Source organism: Pseudochaenichthys georgianus, chromosome 12 (assembly GCF_902827115.2).
Source record: "Pseudochaenichthys georgianus chromosome 12, fPseGeo1.2, whole genome shotgun sequence".
Lineage (NCBI taxonomy): Eukaryota > Metazoa > Chordata > Actinopteri > Perciformes > Channichthyidae > Pseudochaenichthys > Pseudochaenichthys georgianus.
This window is the reverse complement of record NC_047514.1, coordinates 1,525,825-1,544,115: the sequence shown is the minus strand read 5'-3', so window position 1 is coordinate 1,544,115 and position 18,291 is coordinate 1,525,825. Positions and strand designations below refer to the sequence as shown.

General features: G+C 42.5%; 1 protein-coding gene across 1 annotated transcript in view; it reads left to right on the top strand.

The window, feature by feature from the left end:
- Window positions 1-18,291, top strand: part of tln1 (talin 1) — an 84,565-nt gene that overhangs the window by 41,817 nt on the left and 24,457 nt on the right. Inside the window, 24 exon segments of the mRNA XM_034095676.2 lie at window positions 627-793; window positions 1,152-1,280; window positions 1,689-1,802; window positions 2,340-2,453; window positions 3,038-3,172; window positions 3,670-3,798; window positions 3,892-3,994; window positions 4,566-4,774; window positions 4,962-5,081; window positions 5,629-5,826; window positions 6,285-6,424; window positions 6,999-7,092; window positions 7,850-7,939; window positions 8,246-8,368; window positions 9,179-9,322; window positions 9,406-9,567; window positions 10,442-10,582; window positions 11,117-11,298; window positions 11,786-11,918; window positions 12,202-12,303; window positions 13,211-13,381; window positions 14,640-14,888; window positions 15,865-15,984; window positions 17,112-17,258. Coding sequence (XP_033951567.1) covers window positions 627-793; window positions 1,152-1,280; window positions 1,689-1,802; window positions 2,340-2,453; window positions 3,038-3,172; window positions 3,670-3,798; window positions 3,892-3,994; window positions 4,566-4,774; window positions 4,962-5,081; window positions 5,629-5,826; window positions 6,285-6,424; window positions 6,999-7,092; window positions 7,850-7,939; window positions 8,246-8,368; window positions 9,179-9,322; window positions 9,406-9,567; window positions 10,442-10,582; window positions 11,117-11,298; window positions 11,786-11,918; window positions 12,202-12,303; window positions 13,211-13,381; window positions 14,640-14,888; window positions 15,865-15,984; window positions 17,112-17,258 — 3,416 coding nt within the window.

The following is an 18,291-nucleotide window of genomic DNA, read 5'->3' as shown; positions in this document are numbered from 1 at the left end:
TCCGTATAATAAACATACAATATTATTTGCAAGCTCTCGTGGGGCCACATGAAATGAAGTCACGGGCCGTATTTGGCCCCCAGGCCTTGAGTTTGACACCCCTGTATTAGAGGATGAGATATATTGAGAAAATCAAATATGAAGAATTATTTTTAACCATGTCTATCAATATTGCAACAATATTTAAGGATTGACTCTTGATGCCTTCATAAAATATTGACAAAAAGAGATCAGTGATGTGGAAGTAATAAAGCGGGTAAAGACAATCTGGTAAGTTAAAGATATTAACCACATTTCTGTAATGCAGGAAACGACACTTATGAAGTATAACAATATGAATACATACAAAATCAAACACGTTACTTAGCCTCATATCAAGATTCCAATATAATAACGATATATTTTTCAGCCCTACATGTCCATTTTGCTGATTGATGAGATCATTTTTCTTTGACAAAACCTACTTCTATTCCATTTTATTGTATTTACTTGCACTATTTGTTCTCTTTTTATCTGTTTTATTGTGTTGCTCTGTTGGAGGAACCTGTGACCTAAGATTTTCATCGACATAACTACACTAGCTATGTACGAATGACAATACAAAGCCTTCCCCTCTCTGTAACTAGGTGAGATGGTCCGTCAGGCCCGTATCCTCGCCCAGGCCACCTCCGATCTGGTCAACGCCATCAAGATGGACGCCGAAGGAGAGACCGACCTGGAGAACTCACGCAAGCTTCTGTCCGCCGCTAAGCTGCTGGCTGATGCCACCGCCAAGATGGTGGAGGCTGCGAAGGTCTGGCTTTTCTCTTTCATTCAGTCTGCGTTCAACACAATGAACAAACCTCTTTATTTGAATGAGTCTGTTATTTTTTTATTTGAATTTTTACAAATCAAGACATATCCTGACATACTGTAGGACTTTTCCATCCAATAAAGTAAAACAGTTGCAAGTTAAAATAAGGAAATAAATAAGATAATTATAAAAAATGTAATTAATAATAGTAAAGTAAATTAAAAATAAATAAAAGCATTTTACACGAGTAGTGACATCTTTAGAAGAGCAAGATCGGTTACACAGGGACATTGTCCATAATGTTCTTTTGAATTTAGTCTGTTATTTTAATAATGTGTAATGATGTGTTCCTTCCCAGGGTGCAGCAGCAAACCCCGACAGTGAGGAGCAGCAGCAGAAGCTTCGAGAGGCAGCTGAAGGTCTGCGTATGGCCACCAACGCTGCCGCACAGAACGCTATCAAGAAACGCCTGGTCAACAAGCTCGAGGTAGAACAGAAGGAGAAAGAGAAAAGCCCAAACTGAGTGACATTTACCATCCAGTTTTGCATATAACACAGATGTATTGGATTGACTGGAGGAAGATGGCTCATCAGGTCATATGTTACACAGAAAATAAGAAATATTGTAATTGTTGTTCTGCATTAATTAAGGAACAATCTTGTTTCAAAAACTCCAACCTTTTTTACTTAATTTTCTTGTTTTCTCAGTTCAATGGAACATTTTTAGACCTCTCCTGGCTTGCTGACGTGAAGCTCATTCCCAGTGTTAATGATATTAGCTGACAATTTAGTGCCACCACTTATTTAACCACCTATACAACTTTAAATATGTTTGTTACAGTATATGGAGACACTGTTTTAATGTAGCTTATGTATGTTTTGTGTTTCCTGTCAGCATGCAGCCAAACAGGCAGCAGCTGCGGCCACTCAAACCATCGCTGCCGCCCAACACGCGGCCTCCTCCAGCAAGAACCATGCGGCGCAGCAGCAGCTGGTCCAGGCTTGCAAGGTAACATCTTCTCAATGTATACATCAGGTTTACAGACACAGTGGCTAAATCTCAAAGTTTCACCTATTTTTCTTCATTTTTACCCTTTGTCTGTTCTCTCGGTTTCTGCCTTTTTTCCTCTCGCATCTTTGTTTGCACCATTTTAAGTCCAACACTGATAAAAGTGATCTAGTTTTGAGGTCTAACAGTCTTAATGTATATGTACTACACTGTATTACAATATAATGATAATATACCATTCGGACCTCTCCCTTTCGGTTGCTGTTTTTGTCTCTAAAATGCGTCAACTCATCACCGGAGTCCCTCAGGGCTCTGTGCTGGGTCCCCTCCATTTTTCTCTGTACACCAATGCATCTTGCTCTGTTGAAAAACATGTTATTTAAATTAAGTTTTCAAGCTAATGTACCCTCATGTTTCTTGCTTTTCTGATTCTGTATCTTCATGGTTAGTTGCACTTTGTCAGGCACTTTGTATAAAATCGTCCACTAAGTGAAATGTAATATAATGTGTTTGTTTGGTTTGTGTGTGTGTTATTAGACGGTGGCAGAGCAGATCCCTCAGCTGGTTCAGGGGGTCCGGGGCAGCCAGTCTCAGCCCGACAGCCCGAGTGCTCAGCTGGCCCTCATCAGTGCCAGCCAGAACTTCCTGCAGGTGACTGACACACAAGCAGCTGATTTCACTCAGTGAACACGGGACAAAACGCTAGATTTCACAAATAAAGTACAGCAGTCTACGGGAGAACAGTAACTGACATCTAACAGAACAGTTCAGTTATAGTGGTACAGCTGTGATACATGTAGCTACACACAGATGTGTCTTTAGAATCAGAATCAGAGGGGAAATGTACATTGTTAGAGCAGAAAAGAGCCAAAGACAACTTAATGTTACCTAAGTAGCATGCATACAACAAATATTAAAGATTAAAAAAAAAGATTATAATTAAAAATAAGTTAAAAATATAACTTAAAAAGAAAGTATACAATAAATAGAGCAAAAGTACATTAAAATAAATTAAATATAAGGAGTACTCAGTGATGAGTAGGAGCTTCTGTAACAGGACTGTAACAGATAAATAAAGGATAAATAAAATAAATAAATAAAATAAAACAGGCTGCCACTCTGTGCGGTGCCTCTTCCTGGTTTTATGGTTATTTGGGTTATGTGATTGGTCCTTTTGTCCCTCCAGAACTCTTGGTTTGAAACATGCTAATACTTTGTGTCTCCCTCTCCACCAGCCTGGTGCTAGGATGGTGACAGCCTCCAAGGCCACAGTCCCCACCATCGGAGACCAGGCTTCAGCCATGCAGCTCAGTCAGTGTGCTAAGAACCTGGCCAGTGCTCTGGCTGAGCTCCGGACCACCTCACAGAAGGTACTGCACAACTTTAGTGCATTGTCTTAATTATGGGGACTCACCCCAACATTCACTAACATGCTTTTAGATTTACACAATGACAAGTTGTATAAATTAATCTCAGTTCTACTACAAAACAAGTTCTTCAGGCCTCATTTCAATTGAATGTTGCACAAAACACAAAATATTCCTGATATGAATTGGTAGGCAGTGCTACTGTATGTTTTAAGTAAATGATGGGCCTCATGTAGGAAACATTTTTTTTGTATTATTATCCAAAAATCCAAGTCAGTTTTAGCAAGCTCTTCAATGGGAAAACGTTTCTCAGAAATGGCCCCTTGAAGCCTGAGTAAATGACACCTCTTCATATGGCATGAGATTTTATTTTTTAACAATTTTGAGCTTTTCTACAAAACAAGTTTTCTATATAAAAAGTTTTATCTCCTGTAAATTATTTTAAAGCCTGTCGCTCAGACAGACACCTCACTGATATGTGTGTGTTTTTGTGCATGCAGGCTCAGGAGGCGTGCGGTCCGTTGGAGATAGAAAACGCTCTGTCCACTGTACGAGGTCTGGAGAAGGAAATCCAGGAGGCCAAGGCTTCAGCTAAGGCGGGGATACTGAAACCACTGCCAGGAGAGACGGTGAGACACACACACACACACACACACACACACTCATACACACTGATATTATGAACAGTATGGCTGACAGTGTGTGTCCTCTCTGTGTCTCAGCTGGAGAAGTCCTCTCAGGATCTGGGTAGCAGCACTAAGGCAGTGAGCTCAGCCATGGCCCAGCTGCTGAGCGAGGCCACGCAGGGCAACGAGAACTACACTGGTGGGTCATCAAAAAGAGACACTCATGTTTACCGCAAATATTAATATATGAAAGAAAGCCTACAAACTACTGCTACATAAACTTAGAAATTAAGAAACGGTACATTTTATTTGTAAAATAGACAACTTAAATGGACTTGTAAAGATCATAAAGACACCCAAAGTGACATAAATATGACATTTTGAAAAATCATCATATGTTTAAATACAGACAAAATACACTGAATAACTTTATCATGTATTTATATTTGAATACAGGTTTGGAAGTAAGCTAATTATTACAAAATTGTTAATTAAGTCATTTTTTATTTTACGAAATGTTCATTTTATTTTGTAAAGCCAAACATTATACCATTATTTTTCTGTCACCACGACAAACAGTGCAGTCTTGTGATTGGCTGTTCTAATTTCTGCTCTATTTCAATGAGCCAACAGCCAATCACACAACTTGCCTGTTTGCTTGATATAGTAATAATCAGCTGATAATAATTAGCTGCAATAAGCTTTTTGAGGCAGAGCCGTGTTGTTTTAATGTGATTGAATTTAAAGCTCATGGTAATTCCTTCACCCAGGCATGGCAGCCAGAGATGTGGCCCAGGCCCTGAAGTCTTTGGCCTCGGGGGCCCGAGCCGTCGCCGCCACCACCGACGACCCGGCGGCACGCAACGCCATTCTGGACTGCGCCGGAGACGTCATGGACAAATCAGCCAATCTGATCGAAGAGACCAAGAGGGCCATCGCCAAGCCCGGAGACCCAGAGAGTCAGCAGCGACTCGCCCAGGTGAGACCCAGGGAGGGAGAGAGAGAGTGTGTTTAATCCCTGAGAGCTCATATTCCTAAAGCTTTCTGGATTTTAAGGGGTGTAAGAAAACAAGCTTTGGCCGACTTCCCAAAGTTGGATTGATTTCTGTTTTTAAAGTTCTGATTATTATCTAAAATCCAAAATGTGTGTGTGTTTGTGTGTGTAGGTGGCTAAGGCCGTGTCTCAGGCCCTGAACAGGTGTGTGAACTGCCTTCCTGGCCAGAGGGATGTGGACAACGCTATCCGAACTGTGGGCGAAGCCAGCAAGGCTCTCCTGTCCAGCTCTGTGAGTAATACAGATTGAATCACTAACAATGTGTTAACAGTGGTGAGATGAGTGCTTCTTCTCACTGAGGTGTGTGGCTTTCCAAGTGAAGATCCTCTCTGTGAGGCGACCAGGGCCCAAAGACTGTTGTTTAAAAATAAATAACAAAACTGTAGGTGGGGTCCCAAATAACAAATACTTAAATATGGGTGCAGTTCTGCTAATGGGACCACTAGCAGTATGGGATATTATCTTTAAAGCTGCCCAAATCCATTCAAATGTCATCACACTTCTTTCAGTCTTTGCAAAAAGGGATTTGAAAACTTCATCTAAACCTCTCTTTGCCGGTTTCTCGGTTTTTACGATATATCTCCGTCACACATACTTTGTTTTCCTTATTATTTCCGCTGTATTCTTTACCCAAAAACCGCATTCACATGAATGACAACAAACCAGTCTGACTAAAAAACGTGCATTAAAATTGTGAGTTTCCCAGATGTTAGTGCTACTGTAGAGCGACCTCTTGTCCCTTTGTGTCTCTCATGTTCTCCTCTCTCTCTCTCCTTAGTTCCCGTCCAGCGGCAGAAGCTTCCAGGAGGTTCAGGGTCAGCTCAACCAGGTGGCGGCCGGTCTGAACCAGTCTGCCAACGAGGTGGTGCAGGCCTCCAGAGGGACCACGCAGGACCTCTCCCGCGCCACTAGCAAGTTCGGACAGGACTTCAGCAACTTCCTGGATGCTGGTGTCGACATGGCGGGAACATCCCAGGTCAGCATAACGACAGAATACTTACAGGAAGTGATGCTGCCTGTGGCCAGAGGGGAAACGGGCCCAAAAGGTTTCAGCATGAGGACTTCCTGCTGCTAACTTCCTCTTTAAATCCACTGTGGGAGGCCTCTGAAGTATTCCATAAGATGACAGCTGAGTAATTCTCAACAACTTCAAAGCAGAATACATCAGAGAAAAACTACATATTATAATATGGGTCATGAAACTAATTCATGATACATTTGCGACACAATTTGGCCATATATATGTACTTGAAATAAAGGTCAAGTTCTCTCTATTTAGCTAATTAACAAATGTATGGATGAATTAGCTGTTTCTAGTATATGTGGTCGCAGAATCGTCAAAGTAAAATTAAGTCAAAATAAAATTAAGTCAAAATAAATAGTTTAATTTCAGGACACAGTTGTATGATATCCGTACGTCCTTTCCTCCTGCAGTCTAAAGAGGACCAGACCCAGGTGGTGTCCAACCTGAAGACCATCTCCATGTCCTCCAGCAAGCTGCTGCTGTCGGCCAAAGCCCTGTCCACGGACCCCAGCTCCCCCAACCTGAAGAACCAGCTGGCAGCCGCCGCTCGGTAACACACACACACACACACACACACACACACACACACACACACACACACACACACACACACACACACACACACACACACACTGCCCCTTCAACAAACATGCAGTCTTATTTAGAATACTATAAGTTAGACAGAAATTCTTTAAAATGGCTTTAGATAATCTTGTATCTCTCTGCCTTTCATATACTGTATATGTTCAGAATCAGGTTTATCACCAGGTAGGTTGACACGTTCGAGGAATTTGACTTGATGTCATGGTGCATACTTAAAAGTAAAACAAAAATTAAAAACACAGATAGAGAACTATTTTAAGAAAACTATAATAACATTAAAAAATATTAAGAATAATAAAAAAATATAGTAAAATATAGCAGTATTTACATAGAAATAGAATGGAATAAAATATGGAATAAAATTCGGCAGTAATAAAAAAACAAAAACAGATATTGTGTACATTCGGTACATTCATGTAATGCATAGAGATGATGTGTCAGTGGGGGGGCCGGCCTTTACAGTTACTGTACACACACCTCCCTGCTCTCGGTCTCACGTCTCTTTGTCTCTGTGTCTGCAGGGCAGTGACAGACAGCATCAACCAGCTCATCACCATGTGCACCCAGCAGGCTCCGGGTCAGAAGGAGTGCGACAACGCTCTCCGAGAGCTGGAGGTAACAACAGAATATTTTCTCTTCTTTCTGGGTTCTACTCTCCCGACACACCCTCGACCCTGAACCTGTGTGCTGGCCCCTCATTGGGACTGCTCTCAGCTGTGTGTGACGTCTTTAGAAGCTACTGTGTGAGCTGTACTATTGCAGTGTTAGAGCCTGTGTCCATATAGCGCTTTGTTATGGGAGTAAGGCGCCAGAAAACAATTACCTCAACAACATATCACAGCCTAGCCTCACCCCCTTGGTTACAGTTATCTGTAGGTGCTATTACATCTTTCGTTGACATTGTTTTATTACTACAAACCAGAACTCTCCCACTCTGTCTGATTGAGCTTCAGCGCTCAGTCTGACCACCGCATAGCGAAGTAGGAGGATGATAAAAGTCACACACTCAATATCAGCAACATTAATGTTTACCCGGCCGATCTTTGTTATTATAATTTCCGTCTGAAAACAAGGTCCAGCGGTCCAGCACAAGCTTCCCCACCACTTTTTCTGAAACGCTGAAATACTTTACGCTCCAAGCGCTCGGAAAAAAGACGCTGGTTGCATCGTTTTTTGTATATTAAGCCGCATGAGGCGAGACGCGCTCTGTTCTGATTAGAATCGATTGAAAGAAGACGCCGGCGCTACAGTATGTGGACACGGGCCCTCAGATGTGAATTTCTCGACGTGAGCAATATGCAATCCTGTCGTAACCTTTAACATTGTTAATTTGTGTGTGTGTGTGTGTGTGCGTGCGTGTGCGTGCGTGCAGTCTGTGAGGGGGATGCTGGAGAACCCGACAGAGGCCGTCAACGATCTGTCCTACTTCGACTGCATCGACAGCGTCATGGAGAACTCTAAGGTTGGTTTCATCGCTCCATTTCAGTATGGCTTAAATAAAATATGAAAATAATAAGATATAAGGTTTTATAGACATTAGAAGAAGTAAAAGTAAAATTGTGCAAATCGTACTAACAATATATAACATGTATAACAAGCTTTTAAATCACCTCACCTCTTTGCACTGGCTTTTAATACTCGTTGAACAAAACGTTTTTACATTTGTATGTGTGTGTATATGTCATTGTGTTTTTCCTCCGTTCCCAGGAGGATATAAATAAAGTTTGTTTTATTTTAATCCTATGTCATGGCTATGTGTGGTCGACAGGTCCTCGGGGAGTCGATGGCTGGTATTTCCCACCATGCCAAGAACTCCAACCTGCCAGAGTTCGGAGACTCGGTCAGCGGGGGCTCCAAAGCTCTGTGTGGTCTGACGGAGGCAGCAGCTCAGGTACAGCTCTGAGAGGCTGGGGGGGAGTTGGGTTTTGTTGTTATCTTAAAGTCACCTATTGTGCAAAATCCTCTTCTCCGTGTCTCTTCTACATCAACACGTGTCCCCTCTTCTTCATGTCTCTTCTACATCAACATGTGTCCCCTCTTCTTCATGTCTCTTCTACATCAACATGTGTCCCCTCTTCTTCATGTCTCTTCTACATCAACATGTGTCCCCTCTTCTTCATGTCTCTTCTACATCAACACGTATCCCCTCTTCTTCACGTCTCTTCTACATCAACATGTGTCCCCTCTTCTTCATGTCTCTTCTACATCAACACGTGTCCCCTCTTCTTCACGTCTCTTCTACATCATCATGTGTCCCCTCTTCTCCATGTCTCTTCTACATCAACATGTGTCCCCTCTTCTTCATGTCTCTTCTACATCAACATGTGTCCCCTCTTCTTCATGTCTCTTCTAAATCAACATGTGTCCCCTCTTCTTCATGTCTCTTCTACATCAACATGTGTCCCCTCTTCTTCCTGTCTCTTCTACATCAACATGTGTCCCCTCTTCTTCACGTCTCTTCTACATCATCATGTGTCCCCTCTTCTCCATGTCTCTTCTACATCAACATGTGTCCCCTCTTCTTCATGTCTCCTCTACATCAACATGTGTCCCCTCTTCTTCATGTCTCTTCTACATCAACATGTGTCCCCTCTTCTCCATGTCTCTTCTACATCAACATGTGTCCCCTCTTCTCCATGTCTCTTCTACATCATGATTATATGATAATTTGCCACTAAGCGCAATACGTTGATGTCCTTAGGCTGCCTACCTGGTGGGGGTGTCGGACCCCAACAGCTCAGCGGGTCAGAAGGGTCTGGTGGATCCGTCCCAGTTCGCCCGGGCTAACCAGTCCATTCAGATGGCCTGCCAGAACCTGGTGGACCCCTCCTGCACACAGTCACAGGTACACCGAGAGCACCTGATCGTCCTCATGAAGCCGTAGAACCTGACACTGTAAGATAATAACATGAACGTCTTTCTGTCCAGGTTCTCTCTGCGGCGACCATCGTGGCCAAACACACGTCCGCCCTGTGTAACGCCTGCCGCCTGGCCTCCTCAAAGACCCCCAACCCCGTCGCCAAGAGGCAGTTCGTCCAGTCAGCCAAAGAGGTGGCCAACACCACCGCCAACCTCGTCAAGTCCATCAAGGTTTGTAGTATTAGTCTCGTACAAATCGTGGCCAATTAAATTCTGTGTGATACATACAAAATAGTCAGTTTTGCATTTCTTAGCGCTGCATTTGTTACGGTGTGTGAAGCAAGTAGGACCCAAATGCAGATTAAAGTCAAAATAATTCCTTTATTTCAAGGCTATATATACACAGACAGAACACTCACCGAGGACAAGCCAAATCACAAGACAACCCGACAAAGAGAGACAGAAAACCCAGAACTTAAATACACCCAGGACTAATCACATAAACACGAGACAGGTGAGGAGGGAGGAGAACACACATAGGTACCAGGTGAACGGGTAATCAGAGAGGGAAACCGACAGAAAGCAAACAGGCAGGAAACGGGGGTGAACACTTTACAAAATAAAATAGGAAACCCAAAGATACACGAAAAATACAAACACAGACAAATCCTAACAGCATTTTCCTAAACGGCTGATGCTCTGACCTCGTAAGCCTTCATGGTATCCTTTCTGTTCTGGTCATTAGAACTTATGGATGATTAAAAAGAGAAACAAGATCCATAACTCCCCACACACACACAAGCACCAACTGTGGCATGTAACTACGGTAACACCTCCATACACCGGTGCTATATAAATAAACGTGCCTTACCTGTCCAAACAGAAATTGTCATATTTTTTTTTAAAGTGAAGTAAATTGTCCGAAGCAGAACATTCAATTCTGTCAGAACCTTTAACTTTGAAACAACCAGTACACCTCAGGCTCAATTGTCCGTCACAGCTCCCGAATCCAATGTTAGAATGGCTCGACACCTGAGGGACAGACAACGGTTTGATAATTAGGAAATCAACTCTGCACAATCAACATCAAATCCCCCCTGTGCAGGCTTTGGACGGAGCGTTCAACCAGGAGAACAGAGAGAAGTGTAAGGCTGCCACCGGCCCGCTGATCGAAGCCGTGGACAACCTGACCGCCTTCGCATCCAACCCAGAGTTCGCCAGCATTCCTGCTCAGATCAGCCCAGAGGTACTTCTCTTTCAAATGTTGTTTTATCCATCCATCTTCTCCCGCTTATCCGTGGTCGGGTCGCAGTTCCAGTTTTACTTGCATTTTAACAACATATATGGATACAAGGCATACATAAGACAATGGCATACAATTAAGACAACCAACTCAAGACCCACCTTTTAACCCACCTCTTAATAATTGAATCAAAATGTAATTATTCTTATTTTATTCATGTATTCTTCTTGTTGAATTCAAGCTGTGTGTTATTACCTGGGAACGGGGGCTAGTGTTGTTCATGTTTTTGGTTTGTGAAGCACTTAGTGTTCAGAATCAGAATCAGGTTTATCACCAGGTAGGTTGACACGTACGAGGACTTTGACTTGGTGTCGTGGTGTGTACATAAAAGTAAAAAAAAATGTAAAAACACAGATAGTGAACTATTTTAAGAACACTATCATAACATCAGAAATAAGAAAAAAATAGTCACATGTGTCTATAAATAAAGTTGGATGTGATTTGATTTTCATCCTGATTTCCACCTACGTTCCTCAGGGTCACGCAGCCATGGAGCCCATCGTTGTGGCGGCGAAGACGATGCTGGAGAGCTCGACCGGCCTCATCCAGACGGCCCGCTATCTGGCTGTGAACCCCAAAGACCCCCCCAAGTGGTCCGTGCTGGCAGGACACTCCAGGACCGTGTCTGACTCCATCAAGAAGCTCATCACCAACATGAGGTAAGCCGCCACTCTGAGGGTCTTGTGATTTGTTCCTCTACTTAGCTATCAGAGTCCCAGCATGCCCCTGTGCTTTATTACTGGCTTATTACAGCCACTTCTCCCTATACACACTCTCTTCAAAGATCTCTCAAAACTCACTTATTCACTCGCTTTCAGAAAGAGTGAATACTAGAGCACTTGGATTAGGGCTACTGTTTTATTTTTGCTGTTTCTGATTTTGTGTAAAGCGTCTTTGAGCACTGGGAAAAGCGCTATACAAATGTAATGTATTATTATTATTATCACTGTACACACTCTCCGTGTGTGTGTGTGTGTGTGTGTGTGTGTGTGTGTGTGTGTGTGTGTGTGTGTGTGTGTGTGTGTGTGTGTGTGTGTGTGTGTGTGTGTGTGTGTGTGTGTGTGTGTGTGTGTGTGTGTGTGTGTGTGTGTGTGTGTGTGTGTGTGTGTGTGTGTGTGTGTGTGTGTGTGTGTGTGTGTGGTGCAGAGAGAAGGCTCCTGGACAGAGAGAGTGCGACGATTCTATTGAGGTTCTGAACGGCTGCATCCGAGAGGTGGACCAGGCGTCTCTGGCAGCCATCAGCCAGCAGCTCACCCCCCGAGAGGACATCTCCATGGAGGTACACACGCACACACGCACACACACACACACACACACACACACACACACACACACACACACACACGCACACACACACACACACACACAATCTATGAAATGAATTAGGGCGATGAAATGATAGAGGAAAACTTTGTGCAGTGTGCCTGACATCTATCATAACTGTCATGATAACCGTGGAGAATGAGGATAATGTGTGTTTGAGTTAAAACGCCTATTGATGATTGGTGTGTGTGTGTGTGTGTGTGTGTGTGTGTGTATGTGCACGTGTGCGTGTGTTGCAGGCTCTCCATGAGCAGATGGCTGCCTCTGTCCATGAGATCAGCAATCTGATCGATCCTGTGGGCGTGGCCGCTCGATCTGAAGCCTCTCAGCTGGGACACAAGGTAAAACATTTGATTCTACCCTTGGCCTTTTTGTTTACGCCTACGATGCTGTCGACTGGCAGCTTTAACTATTCTCAGGAATTGTCAATGTAATACCCAGATGTTTGTGTTTTTATGTAAAGGTTTCGGGTACCTACTGTATATTGTGTATGTCTTTGCTTTAAACTAAAAGAAAAATTCAATTACACAACAATTCAAAAACATTTGATGCGGACCAACTGAACACTGACTGGATTTAACATGCTTAAGCAGTGGTGGAAGAAGTACGCAGATTTTAAGTAAAAGTAGCAATACTAAATTGTAAAAGTACTCTGTTACAAGTAAAAGTGCTGCATTCAAAATCTTTAGGAAAAGTACAAAAGATTCAACATCCAAATATACTTAAAGTACCAAAAATAAACTACTCGTTATGGGTAATGTAATATATACATTTCAGAAACGTATATATTCAATAACTGGATTATGATTATTGATACATAAATGTTTTCATCACAGCTGGTAGAGGTATATGTCAACATGTATTTAATAAACTAAAAAGTAAGTTGTACCTAAAGCTGTTGAATTAACGTAAGGGAGTAAAACAACAATATTGGCTTCCAAAATGTAGTAGAAGTATAAAATAGCAGAAACTGAAAGTACAAGTACCTCAAAAATGTACTTGACTCTTTTTTACGCTGCTATGGACAATCTTGCAGTAATGTACATTCCCAAAGATATTGAAGTGACTGTTATTTTGTATATATTGATTGTTGTGTTTTTATCTTAATGTGTGCATATGTGTAAATGTGTCGGTTGATTGTGTATATATAGGATATACATATTTGTATTCGGGATTTGGGAAACAGTATTTCGATCTCTCTGTCTGTACACGCAAACTGAAACTAATCTTGTATGGTGTTGCCTTCAGGTGTCTCAGATGGTCAGCTACTTTGAGCCCCTGATCATGGCCGCCATTGGCACGGCCTCTAAGATCGTCAGCAGCCAGCAGCAGATGGCCGTGTTGGACCAGACCAAGACCCTGACTGAGTCCGCCCTGCAGATGCTGTACACGGCGAAGGAGGCTGGAGGAAACCCCAAGGTACTGACAGACAGGATTTGTTGTGTGAAAAATATGTACAGAATACTGGGTTTGTTTCTTAAAATCTCAAAATTCTGACTTTTTCTCAAAGTTCTCAAAATTCTGACTTTTTCTCAACATTCTGACTTTTTCTTACAATTCTGACTTTTTCTTAAAATCTGAACATTCTGACTTTTTCTTAAAATCTCAACATTCTGACTTTTTCTCAACATTCTGACTTTTTCTCAACATTCTGACTTTTTCTCAAAGTTCTCAAAATTCTGACTTTTTCTCAACATTCTGACTTTTTCTTAAAATCTGACTTTTTCTTAAAATCTGAACATTCTGACTTTTTCTTAAAATCTCAACATTCTGACTTTTCTCAACATTCTGACTTTTTCTTAAAATTCTGACTTTTTCTTAAAATTCTGACTTTTTCTCAAAGTTCTCAAAATTCTGTAAATTCTCCACGTTTGAAAAATTCTGACTTTTTCTCAACATTCTGACTTTTTCTTAAAATCTGACTTTTTCTTAAAATCTGAACATTCTGACTTTTTCTTAAAATCTCAACATTCTGACTTTTCTCAACATTCTGACTTTTTCTTAAAATTCTGACTTTTTCTTAAAATTCTGACTTTTTCTCAAAGTTCTCAAAATTCTGTAAATTCTCCACGTTTGAAAAATTCTGACTTTTTCTCAAAATTCTGACTTTTTCTCGAAAATCTCAAAATTCCGATTTTTTTTAATCTGATTTTTTGTAAAAATTCTGACTTTTTGTAAAAATCACAAAATTCGGACTTTTTCTCAAAATTTCGGACTTTTTCTGAATACTTAAAAATGTTACGAATCACTCGTCACCGGCTTGAGCTTGAATCTCAGGATCCATGTATCTGTGATCCTCTACAGAATGGAAGTAGTCATCACATACAGAGCATCAGCTAGTTCCTGAGCAGTGTCCTTCACATGCTGATATCCAAGAGAGGGAGTCACACAGTCACAAGATGGAGGAACAGAAAGCAGTATTCAATGTTTACTTCAGATTAGCTCCACGTCAGAAATGAGCATGCTTGATGTCTCTCTCCATAGAGGCTGAATCATCATGTTCATCACATAGCTATCATCTGCCTCAAACAGTCCTCATGCTCTTCTAGGTCATCACGCATCCTGTCATGTTCACAGCTACAGTTGATACCTTTGTTACCATGGGGACTCTGATACTGGAAGAGGACATTCAGTATTTTCCCAACAGTGACTCCATCTTGTGTTTGTGTGTCTGCAGGCGGCTCACATGCAGGAGGCCCTGGAGGAGTCGGTGCAGATGATGAAGGAGGCGGTGGACGACCTGGGGGCCACGCTGGCGGAGGCTGCCAGTGCAGCGGGGGCCGTGGGGGGGATGGTGGACTCCATCACCGACTCCATCAACAAAATGCAAGACTCCCCTGACATGGAGCCCGAAGGCACCTTCGTGGACTACCAGACCACCATGGTGAAGACTGCCAAGGCCATCGCGGTCACCGTGCAGGAGATGGTGAGGAATCATAATGATAATACACTTTATTTATATAGCGCCTTTCATGCTTGACGCAGCCCAAAGTGCTTTACAGAGTATGACAACAAAAAATCACAATAACAAACGTGGAACATAATTAAAATATGTAAAAAGGGTTAGCTTTCAATTAGCCACACCATGCTAAGTGCTTCAATCAGAAGTGAGATATTTTTTATTTCACAAAGAACAAATCATTAGCCAAGGTGCCTTCTGAGTCTGCAATAGAAGAACGGTACGTCCACACAGCAGCTTTAGACGAATCTTCCACCGCTTCTCTGCCCATTGACTTTGAATGGGGATGACGTCACTTTGCCTCGCTTTTCGCCGAACTGCATTGTGGGGGAGCGAAGCGAAGATTTCCAGGATTTCCAGGATTCAAAAGTTGAGCAATGTTCAACTTTTGAAGCTGAGCTGGAAGCGCCAGCCAATCAAACACGTTTACGCAAATCTGACAGCAGAAGCGCTAGCCAATCAAACCGCGTGTAAGCAGGGAGAACCAGACCGCAGTTCATTTCCTCATATTCCAAACGAGAAGTTACGGTAGCAAATCACCCGGTTCTTTACGACCAGAACTATTACCGGGATACAAACCGGAGGAACCAGCATGGAGGGAGGTGGCAGAGACAGTGGGTGAAACTGGTAGGTTTTCGCCTGTTTGGGGAGTTTATATATATTTATATTGCTCGCATAAAATCCCCGGGGTTTTTTGCTTTGTATGTCGGGGGCGGGAGATTCATGTGATTGGTTGTTGGTCGCGTTGCTCGCAAAAAATCCCCAAGCTGTCAGACACGCCCAGCTCCAAGATTTTCAAGATTTCTGAAAAGCTGCTGTGTGGACGTACCGGAAGTGTAGACGTTCTTCTGTACTGGTGTCATTTCTTATTTGTTTTACGATCTACCTGGTGAAATACACCCGTGTTATTATTCAACTATTGTCGTTTCTCTTCTCTCCTCAGGTGACCAAGTCTAACACCAACCCCGATGACCTCGGAGGATTGGCCAACCACCTGACCAACGAGTTTGGAAATCTCGCAGATGAGGCCAAATATGCAGCCGTCACCGCAGAGAATGATGAAGTAAATAAAAACACGTACCCTGTTTTTTTATTTAACGTTCATTTAACTTGGAGAAGTCTTGTGGGGATTAAAAATCTCTTTTACAACAGAATCGTGGCCAAGATAGTCAGCAGCACGATAACAGACAATTCCTGCTTCTCTGTCATTCAAAAGAACTTTAGATTTGTTTCGAGAGACTGAGCTTCCTGAGTTTCACTTCGTGCAGAACTAAACTTTTCCCGAGATCAGTTTAGACTCCATTTGTCCTCGGCGTAGAGCCAATGAGTTCCAGTACTTCTCCGACATCTGCAGACGAGGTGGAAGAACACCAAGAATAGCCTTATAAAAAAGGATATGCTAATTAGTCTTTCAGACCATTCAACCAGAGCACATACTGGTGCGAGGGTTTTAAGGTTTTTAATACATCTCAGAGCCTCGTGTTAGACGGCCATACAAGATCGTAGACATTAGAAGATGCATTCATAAAAACAACATCACCACTAGGGTTGCATATCGTTGACTTTTTTACGATGCCACTGAACGATACCGATACTCAACCCTACAAAGAGCAGTTGGGTGTCCTTCCTGTAGTGCAGTGCTTCTCAAAGTCTGGTCCGCGCACCACTGGTGGTCCGTGAGCACCCCCTAGTGGTCCGTGAGTATATTGGTAACATTTCACATTTGAAATAAATAGATACATTTAAGTTTTTCGCACTCTCGCGGGAATATCTCCGCAATGGAGCGAGCTTAAGTTTCACTTTCGATTGCATGATATAGCCCAGATAAACACCTTCATCACACATGTTGCCACTTGTTTGTACCATTTTCAGGCGATTTGTAAAAAACTATGTGTTTTTGGATATTTGTGGAGTTAGGTGGTGTTTTTTTATTGGTTAAGTGGTCCTCGGTATGAAAAAGTGTGAGAAACACTGCTATAGTGTCATAAAACCCTTCGCGAACACCTCTGTTATCAAACCCACATTTACATGCCCTTCCCAGGACACAGCAGTTGCATTTAATTAGGATTACACTGTATTAACTTTAATACCATAATTGCCATAACACAATAGAGCCTTGAATTGAATTGAGACGCAGAGCAGTATGTCTTTGTGTTGTCATTCCTATTTCCTGTCTTTGTGTCTCCTCAGATTGGATCCCACATTAAGAAGCAGGTGGGGGAGCTGGGCTTCAGCTGCACCGGGCTGGTCACTAAAGCCGGAGCTCTGCAGTGCAGCCCCAACGACTCGTTCACCAAGAAGGAGCTGATCGAAAGCGCCCGCAAAGTCTCCGAAAAGGTCAGACCACAACCTGTCGCAGCCCTTCTTTTACATTTTAAAATCCCATAGATAACCTTTTTTAAAATGCATTCCACACTCTGTAAAACCGTCTGCTATTGGTTTAGCTTATATGCAGCATATGTGTTAGTGGTGCACGATAATTATCGGTCCGATATTAGGAATTATGACGTCATCCCGATAAACCCGATACAAGTATTAATAGCCCCGATAATATACAATATATTTTTTGGGTAAAAAAAAGAAAAAATCCTGCGGTGTGGGTGGATTGGGATGAGGGGCGCTTGTTTTTCCCTCGGTTCCTCCCGTTTTGCCAGTACTGTGGTATTAGTGGTTTAGGAAGAGGGGAGTTTTTCACAAATCCAGCGCTCCCTAACTCATGCCTGGCTGTGACGTAAATGGCGTGCGGCCGTGAAGCCAGGACAGTAAACAAACATGTCGTCGGTGGTATGGGACTATTTCAAAGTTTCAGAGTTGGATAGTTCGCTTGCTATTTGTATTAACAGATGCAGAAGTTCCACGAGGAGGGAAAAAGGCAACGAGCTATAATACTTCCAACCTGATCAGTCACCTGAAACATCGCCATCGCTACGATGGTGTGTTAAAAGCGTACGAAGACGCCTGCGCTGCTAAACTAGCGGCGAATCCAAAGCCAGCTGCAAAGGCACCGGGGCTTTTACCTATCGACGAGGCTTTTGGAAAAGGCAAGAAGTTTGCCAGAGACGACCCCAGGGTTAGTTTTGTTCATAGTAGTAATGCTCATGTCATTTGCTCACTACTAGTCTTTTTTTACCACCAGGTGTGCAAAAACTACAGGTACATTTAATATATATATATTATATTATTATCGGTTATCGGTATCGGTCTTGAGAAGCAGGAAGTTATCGGTATCGGTCTTGAGAAGCAGGAAGTTATCGGTATCGGTCTTGAGAAGCAGGAAGTTATCGGTATCGGTCTTGAGAAGCAGGAAGTTATCGGTATCGGTATCGGTTTCAAAAACCCAATATCGTGCATCCCTAATATGTGTGTATGT